This window comes from Ursus maritimus (genome assembly GCF_017311325.1).
Source record: "Ursus maritimus isolate PB19 chromosome X unlocalized genomic scaffold, ASM1731132v1 scaffold_X1, whole genome shotgun sequence".
Classification (NCBI taxonomy): domain Eukaryota; kingdom Metazoa; phylum Chordata; class Mammalia; order Carnivora; family Ursidae; genus Ursus; species Ursus maritimus.
In genome coordinates, this window is record NW_024423319.1 from 70089040 (window position 1) to 70102456 (window position 13417).

Genomic DNA, 13417 nt, shown 5'->3' on the forward strand with positions numbered 1-13417 from the left:
GAGGCATCACAATTCTGGACTTCAAACTCTATTATGAAACTGTCATCATCAAGACAGTGTCGTACTGGCACAAAAACAGACACATAGATCAATGGAACAGAATAGAGAACTCAGAAATGGCCCCTCAACTCTATGGTCAACTGATCTTTGACAAAGCAGGAAAGAATATCCAATGGAAAAAAAGACAGTCTCTCAGCAATGGTGTTGGGAAAAGTGGACAGCAACATGCAAAAGAATGAAACTGGACCACTTTTCTTTACACCATACACAAGAATAAATTCAAATGGATAAAGACAAATTTGTGATACAGGAAAGCATTAAAATTCTAGAGGAGCACACAAGCAGAAACTCCTTTGACCTTGTCCATAGCAACTTCTTACTGATATGTCTCCTGGAGGCAAGGGAAACACAAGCAAAAAATAAAGTTTGGGACTTCATCAAGATAAAAAGCTTCTGCACAGTGAAGGAAACAATCAACAAAACTGAAGGGCAACCTAAGAATGGGAGAAGATATTTGCAAATGACATATCCAATTAAGGGTTAGTAACCAATGTGTATAAAGAACTTATAAAACTCAACACCCCAAAACAAATAATCCAGTTAAAAAATGGGCAGAAGACAGGAATAGTTCTCATTTTTTTCAAAGAAGACATCCAGATGGCCAACAGGCACATGAAAAGATGCTCAACATCACTCATCAGGGAAATGGAAATCAAACCTACAATGCGATCAAATCACGTATGTCAGAATGGCTAAAATCAACAACAAGACAACAGTTGTTGGTGAAGATGTAGAAAGGCCGCTCTTGCATCTATTGGTGAATGCCAACTGGCAGATGCTGGAAAACAGTATGGAGATAAAAATAGAACTTCACTATGATCCAGCAATTGCAGCACTTGGTATTTACTGAAAGAATAGAAAAATACTAATTCAAAGGGATACCTGCACCTGGTGTTTATAGCAGCATTATCTACAGTAGCCAAAATATGGGAAACAGCCATGTCCGACCGATGACTGGATAAAGAAGAGGTTGTGAGCGTCACACACACACACACACACACACACACACACACACACACACACACAGAGGCATATTAGCCATTAAAAGGAATGAAATCTTGCCATTTGCAACTACTTGGGTGGAGGAGAGTATTATGCTAAGTGAAATAAGTCAGTCAGAGAAAGACAAATACCATATAATTTACTCATATGTGGAATTTAAGAAACAAAACAATTGAATAAGAGTGAGGGGAAAGAGAGGAAAACCAGGAAACACACTCTTAATTTACAGAGACCAAATGATGCTTGCACGAGGGAGGTGGGTGGGGGATTATGTTAAATAGGTGATGGGGATTAAACTATGCACTTGTTGGGATGAGCAGAGGGTGTCCTATGTAAGTGTTGAATCAGTAAATTGTACAATAAACTAATTTTATGCTGTAAATTTACTAACTGAATTCAAAAAAACTTGGAGAAAAGAAGATGTGATATATATATATATATATATATATATATATATATATATTACTCATCGATAATAAAGAATGAAAATCTTGCTGTTTTTAATGATGTGATTGGAGCTACAGAGTACTACGGTAAGCAAAAGAAGTCTGTCAGAGAAAGGTAAATACCATTATTTTACTATTACGTGGAATTTGAGAAACAAAAGAAATGATCATAGGGGAGAAAATGTGAGTTATACACCAAGAAACAGACTCTTAACTATAGTGAACAAACTGATAGTTACCAGAGGGGAGGGGATGGGGGGGTGGGTAAATAGGTGATGGTGATTAAGGAGTGCACTTGTTGTGATCAGCACAGGGTGTAGTATGTAAGTGTTGAATCACTAAATTGTACACCTGAAACTAATATTACACTGTATGTTAAGTAACTGGAATTTAAATAAAATCTAAAAAAAAACAGAGGAGAAAAATATTGTCAGTAGATTTTTATATTTCTTGATTTTTTGTTTAGTACGTCTTTATATTTTCAAGTTCTCTTCAATAAAATTTTAAGGTAAATATAAAAAAATATCAACTTTAATCCATGTAATACTGTTAAAGGCTTACCCTAAGTATTTTAACATCATTTTTCTTCTTAAAGATCATCCAGTAGCTATGTATAGGATAAAGTTAAATTCCTTAACATAAATTCAAGGCCCTCTATGAGCTGCTGCCAAATTATAATCCCAGGCAGCAAATCTGGATTTTATCTTCTAGATCCTCTCTAGTCAAACTGGTCTCCTAACTGCCCTATCAAAGCAAGCCCTTGATTCTTTCTTCTAGGTGAACCAGTATGGTATAGTGGAAAGTACCAAAAATTTGGAGCTGGGTAGACCTGATTTTGTGGCCTTGTTCTGCTACTTCCAAGCTATTGGACTCCGGGCAGTTATTTCCCCTTTTTGACCCTTGATGTCTTCATCTGGGAAGTGGGTATAATAACCTCTCCCCACCAGGTGATTGTAAGGACTAAATGAGCCTATTAAGAGTGTCTAGCATATAGTAGGGGTAAGTAAGTGTTAGACACTGTTTTGCTTCCTGCTGGATATATTCGCCAGTTCTCATGTCTTATCCGTACTGGAATCATCCCTCAAAACTGCTCAGATTTCACTCCTCTGAACAGTTCAGGTGATAGAGGTGATTTCCATCCATATAAACACTCATGAAGTATTTAGATATTGCCTTGTGGGTTTTTTTTTTCAATCCCTCCAGCTAGCCAGCCATTCTGGTGAGGAAGACAGATATTGAAAAGAGATAATGATAATACAGTGTGATTAGTATTCTAATGGAGGAATTATTTGTGTATACACATACAAATTCCATCTTCCCATTTAGACTGTATCTCATATTTCTGAACATGCCATTCTCCTTAGCACCAGGCTGGGTACACAGAATTGCAGATAAAAAATGACCAAAATAATAATAATAATAATCATCCGATTTTTCTACCACACTTTATACCATTCAAAGCACTCTTCCAGATAACTATTTGATGTTCACAATAAGCTTGGGAAGGAAAAAGTTATGGGTCTTATCTTCTTCATTTCATAGAGAACAAAACTGAGGTTCAGAAGGATGAACTAATCCAAGTCACATAGTTAGGTAAGTGATAGAGTGAGGGTTGAAACCCCTATCTCTTGTTTCTGCATCCACTGTTTTTCCTAGTGCCTGCTGTTTTGTTATTATTGGTCATATAAAAATTATAAATGGTAAAAATAATAGTAATGGTAATAATATAACTGGTAAAAATTTTGGCTTTTATTTAACAACTGCTCTGTTCTGGATATTGGGATACTATACTCAGTATTTTATGCTTATATTCTCATTTAACATGGGTCATAACCTTTCAAGGTAGAAAGTATTATTCCTATTCTACAGTTGTGAAAACAGAGACACAGAGATAAGAAGTAACCTCATGGGTAACTGGCAATAGATTCAGGTATATCTGATTTCTGGAGTCCATGTAGTCCCAAGTACCAGTAGTTTTCAACCCTGGCTATACATTGGGAACATTAAAATCATATAGTATCTGGACCCAATCCCCAGAGATCCTAGTTTAATTGATTAGGGTAGGACTTGGGTATAGGTATTTTTAAAAACTCTCCAGTGGCTCAGTTGGGTGAGCATCCAACTCTTGGTTTCAGCTCAGGTTGTGATCTCTGGGTTGTGAGATGGAGCCCTGCATTGGACTCTGCGCTGGGCGTGTAGTCTGCTTGAGTTTCTCTCTCCCACTCCCCCTCCCCCCTGTACTCTCTTTCTCTAAAATAAATAAATAAATAAATAAATCTTTTTTAAAAAAGTTCCTCAGGTGTTGCTATGTGTAGCCAGAGTTAGGAACCACTAGGCCACATGGTGCTAACTTGGTCGCTGCAGATCAAAATGACCAGAGGTGATAATGCTGTTCCATTTCAACTGGATAGTGGAGGGGGTGTTGGACAGGAAGTGTATGCTGTAGTCAGAGCCAGAAAACACTTCTACCCAAACCTGTGTCCATCTTAGGGAAATTGCTTTTCTTGATGAGAGAACCAGATGATGCCTCTAAAATATGAATCCCATCTCTTTTCAACTTACAGCCTAATCCAAATGGACATCAACCCAAGGCCTGGGAAAACAAACATTAGGCTCTTTATTGATGATTCATTACAAGTCAAACTCTGAAGTCACAGCAAGGGGATTTCTTGTTTGAAAGACCCCAGTGTTGTTCTGTCTTATCTCTAACTTGCCACAGTAAAACCACAATGTCAAACTGAGGAGGCAGAGATGGAAGAGTAATATAACTGGGAGTCAAGAGACCTAGATTCCAGTCTTAATACTAAAACTAACTTGCTGTGTGACCTTGACAAGATTACTTCACTACCTGTGCAATGTGGACTTGGAGTGTTTTATAGACCGATGGGTTCAGGATAGAAGTTTATATGCAAATAATGAATCATGGAACACTACATCAGAAACAAGATATACTGTATGGTGACTAACATAACATAATAAAAAATTATTATTAAAAAAAAGAAGTCTAGAGACCTATATCTCTCCCTGCTGACTTTTATTTATTTTTTATTTATTTTTTTTATTAATATTGATTTTTTATTATATTATGTTAGTCACCATACAGTACATCCCCGGTTTTCGATGTAAGGCTCGATGATTCATTAGTTGTGTATAACACCCAGTGCACCATGCAATATGTGCCCTCCTTACTACCCATCCTGCTGACTTTTAAATGCTGCTTTTGGAGTACTTTAGAAGCCTGTTCTGATCATGTACTTAACCAACTTGAAAAAACCTCTTGACAGATAGATTTAGATTTAGACTCCATAATTCCCTGTTGCCTTCAGAAGAAACTCAAGCGTTTTTAACCTGGAAGTCACTATCCTCTTCCACTTGGCTTCAACTGATCTTTCTGATCTACCTTTCCACCATTTCTCTTCACGGATCCTACAATCCACACAAACAGTATTACTTGTTGTTCCATATATGTGTCTCACAATTGATCATATTTTCCCCAGATTCCCTTTACCCTATTCCCACATGCCTAAATTTACATCATTTATCCAGATTCAACTTAAGTGTTCCAAGCCTAAGCTGCTGCAAATTATTTTCTCTGACTCCTAAGGCGCTAATCATCTTGTACTTTGAATCAGGGCTCTTTGTTTTGGTGGCTCTATGTCCCTTATTAGAATGGAAGCAACTTGATATCAAGATCCAGGTGGGATTTATCTCTGTATTCAGCAAAAGCCCAAGTAAATTGCTTTGCACATAACTGGTATTCAATGAATATTTATTGAGTGAAGAAAAATGTAGTTCAGTCCATTAGAAGGACAACATAAAGAGATTTTCTTTTTTAAGTTCCCAGTTGTGACATCTTTCACACACACACAAACATGATATGGCCAAATTTCAGGGCTATTCTGAAACCTAAACTGAAATGTTTTCAATATGCTGTGTTTCTTGAGGGCTTTTGTGCCAAGCCTTATGCTCTCACAAGTGATATGACATAGACCTTGCCCTCCAGGGGCTCAAAACAAAATTGGACAATGAAATCATACATTTGGGAAACAAGTGTGAATACTATAACTCAGCATCCACATTAAAGGGTCAACCTTGAATGTCAGAAGAAATGAGGTAAGGTAGAGTTCCCTGGGGCAGAACTGTCAGAAGGCTTCATGGAAGGAATAGGACTTGAGGTGGACTTTGAGGGATGGCTAAAAATCCTTCCTTGTCCTTTCCTCTTAACAATGGTCCTCCTCTTTCTCAATGTTTGGCAAGGTCAGAAAAAGTTTGATGGTGGAAAAAGCAGCTCTGAGCTCTTTGATGACAACTACATTTGTGGCTTGAGGCTTCTCATAGGCTCCAAAATGCAAAAGAGTAAACACGTACCATCTTCTATAGCTGTCATTTCCTGAGAGGTTGTTGCCCATTCAGTAGCAATATCATTTTTTGAACTTCTATTGTATTATTGTATAAATGTTTTATATACCTAATCTTATTTTATACCCACAAAAATGTTTCCTATAATGTAGGCATTGTACCCATTTACAGTTAATAAAACTGGCTCAGAGAAGTTTACCTAAGATTATGTAGCTAGTACTTGACTTTCTATAAAAGCAAAACAACTGCTACCACTTACTGAGTACTCATTATGTACCAAACAGATGGATGCCTCATTTCATTGTTGCAACAATCCTATGGGCATAATTATTATCTTTATTTTACAAATAAGAAAACTAAGACTCAGAGAGGTTGTGGCTTGCCAAAGGTCCCACAGCTCTGAGGCAGAGCTAGGATTCAAAATCATATCTGGGAGATTGAAGCCTGTCACATCTGAGACATCACTAAGCCTTCTGAGCCTATGATCTTTCTACCAAACTGTACTTCCTCTTAATTTCTTCTTAACTTCGGTCCACCACCTGGCTTTTACTACAAATTTGACCTCCCTCTCTAGGCCAACCTCTTCTCCCCTTCCCCTTTCTCTGTAAAATGACCATAACCAATCTTAGCACTTGTTGATTTCTTAGTAGCTCTTCAGCCTTAAGCAGCTTTCTCCCACCTTTCCTTATATCCATCCACCCCCAACCTGAGAGCACAATAAGGGGAGGTTCTTTATCCTTGTACATTCCCCCAGTTTTCTAGAATCATCTCTTACTTTCTATGAAACTCTGCCATGCTCACCTGAAAGCCTCTCTTCTCCTGTAGCCACTCATTACTCTTTTGGATCACTTGGGAGTTAGGCTCCAGGAAAGGCAGAGAATGAAAACCAAACACAGTAGATTACTAAAGCACAATGAATCCAAACAAGCAAATGTGGATAATGGCCAGCACAGCCAATTATTGCAAGAAAAAATCTGTTTCTAATACTTCTGGAGCAGATGCAAATGCTACTCATTGCAATAGTTAGCCCAGTGGAGAATTGATGGCCCTGTGGCTGAGCAAGGCCTTACAAGCACTCTTTCTCCAAACCTTAGAACAAACCAGCAGAATGCAGTCTTTTCTCTCTAGTCAAGACAGAGGAAAGAGCTAAGAAGTGCCCCCAAACACAGATATTATAGGTTTCCAGTATGGATATATTTCCAGTATGGATATATATTTTATCTCAGAACCCAAGGCAGAGTAAAAGACTCCTTGCCCCATGCTCCAACTGGAATTTATTCTCACCCCCATCAGGACATGGGTCACACTGGACTGGGACTGATTGCTTACATGCCAGCCTCACCATAAACCTCTGGAGGGCAGGGACCATGCATGGCCTTTCATCCTTTTCTTTTCCATTGCATAGCACTGTGCCTGAATAAATGAACAAATGCATGTAAGTAGATATCTCCCCCACCCTACTCTAAAAGGAAAGTCCTAAGTCCCTTTGTAGAAACTACACAAAAGCCCTCTCCAAAGCCAGGCCTGGTTAGAAGCAGTGACGTCAAAGGAGAACAGGATATTGACTTGTATAATTTTGCTCTCCTAAAAGCTAATGCTTAGAAAATAGAAGGGAGAAGATAGCTAAAACTATTTAAGAAATAAAAATGTGATACTCAAGAAGCCAAGGTTCAAGCTCCGTCTCCATATCCTACAACATGGGTGACTCTGGGAAGTTGTTTCACTTCTCTGAGCCTCAGGTTTTCCCTAATGGGGAAATAAATGTGAAATGGCGGGGGGAAACCTATCTCATAGGTCTATCACAATGATTAGATACAATAGAAAAAGAGAAAGCATCCAGTTCTATGTCTGGAACAGAAAAGAGCCCTTGACAAGGTTATATCAGCAAACAATACTGATTTTATTGTAAGTTCACTGCCATGGAACAATGCAATTTAACATGCACCTTGTGTTTGCTATTTTAATTGCTAAGGAAAAATGTAAAGAATATCAGGCCCACTCAAATGCTGGATTGATGTAAGGGTTGGAGATAGAAGACAGGAGAGTGGTGTGGTTGGATCACTAAAGCAATGAGGCCTGTGCATTGGCTCTTGACATGGCAGGCAAAGCTCTGAACAAAAGAGCTGAAATGGAGTGACAACTGGAAGGTGCACAGTGGGTCAGCGGAGGTGACAGCTCCCTCCCTCTGACTGTTATTCAGGCTCCTGGCCAGCACTTGGGGCTAACAACTATCAGTTATATGTCAGGGTCAGAATTGTTTGCAGCTATGCTTAACTGATATCTGTTCTGATGCCTGGAATCTATCACTGGAGTGGCAGACAAAATGGGGAGGAAGGGAGGGATAAGAGGTGAGGAGTGAGCAAAGTTCAAAGAGGCAACTACAGAGACGTGTCTAGTAAGAAGTTGCTACGGCCAGTGTCAAAGACGTTTCTGCCTGTGTTCTGTAGGATTCTGATGGTTATAGCAGCATTATAAAGAGTAGCCAGATTATGGAAAGAGCCCAAATGTCCATTGATTGAGGAAGGGATAAAGAAGTCGTGATATATATATATATATATATAAAATGAAATATTACTCAGCTATCAAAAAAATGAAATCCTGCCATTGGAATGACGTGGATGGAGCTAGAGCATATTATGCTAAGCGAAATAAGTCAGTCAGAGAAAGGCAAGTACCATATGATTTCACTCATATGTGGAATTTAAGAAACAAAACAGATGAACATAGGGGGAAACAAAGAGAGAGGCAAACCATAAAACAGACTCTTAACTAAGGAGGACAAACTAAGGGTTGCTGGAGGGCAAGTGGGTGGGGGGCTGGACTAAATGGGTGATGGGTATTAAGGAGGGCACTTGTGATGAGCACTGAGTGTTATATTTAAGTGATGAATCACTAAATGCTACTCTTAAAATGTGTTACACTGTATGTTAACTAACTGGAATTTAAATAAAAACTTGAAAAAAAAAACAACAAAGAGGCAGAAGTTTGGCTGATGTTCCACCAAGGCCAGAACAATTACCTCAGTTCTGTTTTCTGTGGCTAAGGCTGGAGGCATGGGGCTTTGAAAAAAAGCTGCATCACACTAGCCTGTTGCTGACTGATTTAAGGTAGTAAACAAAACCAAGCAATGATGTGGCCCAAATTTAGATAGTCTAGCTGATACTGGACAGTAAAATCAGTACTTACACTAACAGAAACTATTAGTTGCTGCCAAAAGTCTGGAGCAGGACTATGGTGGAAGGGGAAGGGGGAATGCCTCTGGAATTTAACTGCAGTAGACCATGGTTAGGGAGGGCTAAGTTACTGTGTGTGCTAAACTTATAGGATCTGGCAAATCTTAGGAAGACAAAAGGCAGGGAAAAGGAATTAATAACATTTTAAATACTGATTATATGGCAGATATTTTGTTATTTCTTTTAACCTTAGCAATAATTCTGTGGGATGAGCTGTCTCTCCTATTTATAGATACAGAAACCAAGGTGCATAGATCTTAAATAACTTAACTATTAATCATACAGACAGATGCTTCAGTGGGTCAAGCCAAAGAATTCAGTCAGTTACGTAGTAGAAATCTTATCAGACTCCCATAGAATAGCTTTTACTGAATTGTGCTCTGAGACAATGCTGTCAGCCCATTTTAAGGTATTTATATGCAACAATCCTTGAGAGAAAATGCTTCTTAGAAGTATTCTCTGGCTTCAAAAATGGATGAATTGTGCTTTTTTGAAGCTCAGTGTTACCTTAAGAGCATGCATTTATATGACTATTGAGTTTTTTCTCTTTTCATTTTCTCTAGAAAGTTTGAAGCCAAAGCTGTGACACTGTTCCAGCAAGTGTGTAAGACTTCATAGCAGATGTTTTGTGTACTAACTCCATTCTTTCCATATCCCTACTAGCCTACCTTTTTTTCCCTCTCTTGGCTTCATTTTTCCTCACCTGTACTCTCTAGAATCTAAGGCAGAAGTCAGCAAACATTTTCTGTAAACTATCAGATAGTTAATATTTTAGGACTTGTAGGCCATAAGAAGATCTCTGTTGCTACTACTTAATTCTGCTGTTTTAGTGTGAAAGTAGCTTTAGACAATATGTAAATGAGGTGGTGTGTTTCTGTCGATGGATACAGAAACTTGAATTTCTGGTGCGCCTGGGTGGCGCAGTCGTTAAGCGTCTGCCTTCGGCTCAGGGCGTGATCCCAGCGTTCTGGGATTGAGCCCCACTTCAGGCTCCTCTGCTAAGAGCCTGCTTCTTCCTCTCCCACTCCCCCTGCTTGTGTTCCCTCTCTCGCTGGCTGTCTCTGTCAAATAAATAAATAAAATCTTTAAAAAATTTAAAAAAAAGAAACTTGAATTTCTTATAATTTTCATATTATGAAATTTCTTATAAATTTCATATTATTTTTCTTTTGATATTTTTCAGTTAAGGCCATAGTTTGTTAAGCCCTGACATAAGCCTCAAGAGAGTAGGGACTTTGTATGTCTTATCATTCTTATGTTCTCAACACCTGGAATGGGGCCAGGAACACAGCAAGTACTAAATAAATACTTGTTGAATAAATTATTCTTACTATTTTTAAGTTCTTGTATTTTCTATATTGTGAAAGCCTTAAATCCTTTCCAGAACAGGACAGGATAAAAAAAACAAGGCACATTTTTCATCTAGCTAGAAATAAAAGAGCCACAATTTAGATCTGAGCCTTTGTGATATCAAAGTCCATATTCTGTCCATTATACCATATTATCTTCATAGAACTATGTACCGCCCTCCAGATACCCTCTGGATTAGCCCCAACCTCTGAACATGAGTCTCCAATTAAATTTACCAAAGTTAGCCACATCTTGAATTTGTAATTTAATAAGTCCAGAGTTTTGCAGAAGTTGTGCCCCTTTGTCCCTATTTTGACTAATCTGAAAAGTGAGAATGCGAAGCCATCAGTTCACCGATTTCAAAGCTTCTTATACGAAGGTAAAGGGATAGTTCTGCCTTATTAGAAATAACACAGGCTTTGGTACCTGCCAGACTTGGTAAAATTGAGATCCCAGCTCTGCCAGTTAGTAACTATGAACCTTTGGCAAGCCACTTAGCTCTAAGATCCTCAGTTTTCTAGTAGAAACAAAACAGTAATACATTCTTCACAGTAAGGTTGTGAGGATCGGAAATAGTTTGTCAGTACCTAGTACAGTGCCACGGACACAGAAGATACTGGCAACAGCAGCGATAATAATATTGATAAAAAATATCATTATTATTAATTTATTCTACAAATAATGAGTGCCTACCTTGTGACAGTCAAGCATTGTTCTAAGCACTTGGGATATAGAGGTAAATAAAACAGGCCCCAAATCCTCACCCTCATTAAGTTTACACTCTAGTGATTATTGTGAATGGCTTTTCTGTTCTTACCCACCATTCCAATATTACTGGTAGTAAATTGGAAAGATTCCTACTTAAATATCTCCACCCTCAGAAAGATCTTAAGGTGCAAAATAATTGGTTTAAATTCTGATTCCAATGGGGTTCCCAAGCACTTACCCTCTTTGTGATGAGCCAGGGGCCGAGGAGCTGGTCTCTTTATGTGGAAAGAGGGGGCTTTGGTGGGCCCAGAGCCTGGCACAGGTCCATTGGTGGCCTTTTGTATGGCCTTGGTCCCTCCGTCCTGCAGCCTAGACACCAACTTCCCAACATCCACTTCAGGACAGGACTCCAGCTTGCCATCTGAAACAGGCCTGCTGCTTGGAGACTTCCTTCCAGTGTCAGCTTCCCCACTCCTCTGAATAGGCAGTTTTGGGTATTGTGGTAGCTTGGGGACTTCTATACTGCTGCTGATAATACCATTGGGTGTTTGATGTTGGATTTCATCTAGGAAAAGGTAGTGCAAAGAGGGAAGATTAATGCTAACTTTATTACCATTTTGTTTTTATACATGCACACATAATATTAAAAATTTTACACATTTTCAATGGAGCTATTATCGTGGAACAAATCACTGATACTCACAAAATCAGTCTCTACCTACCCCAATTCATGTGGAGTCCAGATTCCATCAAATAGAGAACTCAGTTCAAGATCTGAGTTTGGTTTTCACCACCACAATTTAGTAAAACCATAATATATACCAAGATGATTTATTCAAAGGGATATGTAATTTAAAAGGGACTTGAGTCCCCAATTATAATTCTTTTTAAAGAGACATCAGTTAATCTTTAACTATTTCTCTTTCTCTCAAAAGTAATTTGTTAAAATCTCTCAAATTTAAAGTTAATAAACTTAACAGAATTTAAATTTATTCTCCATCCTCATAAAGAAACATCCAACTGGCCACTTTATGTTCTTCCCTTAGCTTTTGTGGTCTGCGATTTTATGTGACAATAGTACCTACTTTTCAGTTGTTCTGTCTTACTTGAAGCTTTGAGACTCTAATGAGAGCCAAGGATACTCTCCCTAGATAAATTAACCCACACAAATACATGAACAATTTTAATAACTAATTTTAAGAGATTCATAGAGTCCCTTAAAGCTGTTAACCCCTGATTGAGAACTCCTGCTGTAAAGAAACTGTCACCTTTCTTCATAATAGAAAACCTAGATCAGAGTGTAGTGGTAAAGAAGAGAGGTTCTGGTTGACTAAATGAGACTTGAGAAACATGTCGAGCAGTTGCAATGTATGTCTTGTTGGATCCCGATTTAAAAAAAAATATCAGGAGAATTTGAACTTTGACTAGATAATGATCTTAAGGAATTACTGTTTGTTTTGTTTTCTTTCAGGTATGATGATGGTATCATAATTTTGGTTTAAAAAAGTCCTCATCTTTCAGAGATATATACTGAAACATTTATGGATGAAATGACATACATGATGTCTTGGTTGGGCATATGGGTAGGGGTACAGATGAAACAAGAACGGGCATATGGGTGGTAAATGTTGAAGCTTGGGTGATAGGCACATGGGGAGTGTGTTATAATTTTTTTTAACTTTGGCATATGTTTGAAACTCTCCATAGTAAAATGTTATAAGAAATTCAGGCTTTGGAGTCAGATAGCCAGATCTGAATCTCAGTTCTGCTTCCTATCAACTCTAGGAACTCGAGCAAATTCATAATCTCTCTGTACCTCATGTTTTCTCCTCAGTAAAATGGGAATAATAATAGTACCTACTTCATGAGGTTGTAGTGAGGGTTACATGAGATGGTATACTTATTTCAGTGCCTGGGACATAATAAACACTATAATTGTTAGTTATTATTTATGCTATTATACTCTAAGAGGGCAGTAAGGCAAGAGTTTTTATGTGGGAAGGAAGGGTTAAGTTTTGCTGCAAAGACTTTTTCCCCCAGATAACTTTCTTCTCCTTGAGAACCAGTCACCAATCACTGCTGCCACCATTATAGGGATCAGGGCCCAAAGCATTCCCTCTATAGTTTCCCTACTCTGTACCAAGGTAGGTATATAGCCCTCCTTTTATTAACCCTAGCACAATTGCCATCAGACTAGAACATTCAAACAAAAATTTACCAAAGGCTCACAAATAATAGTAGGGGCATAAACACAAAGGA

The 13417-nt window shown here is 38.3% G+C and overlaps 1 protein-coding gene across 1 annotated transcript in view; it reads right to left on the reverse strand.

Moving 5' to 3' along the window:
- OPHN1 (oligophrenin 1) overlaps positions 1-13417 on the reverse strand; it is a 624918-nt gene that overhangs the window by 23074 nt on the left and 588427 nt on the right. The window contains exon 21 of the mRNA XM_040630677.1: positions 11397-11723. Within this exon, the coding sequence (XP_040486611.1) occupies positions 11397-11723 (327 nt within the window). The remainder of the gene's footprint in view (positions 1-11396; positions 11724-13417) is intronic.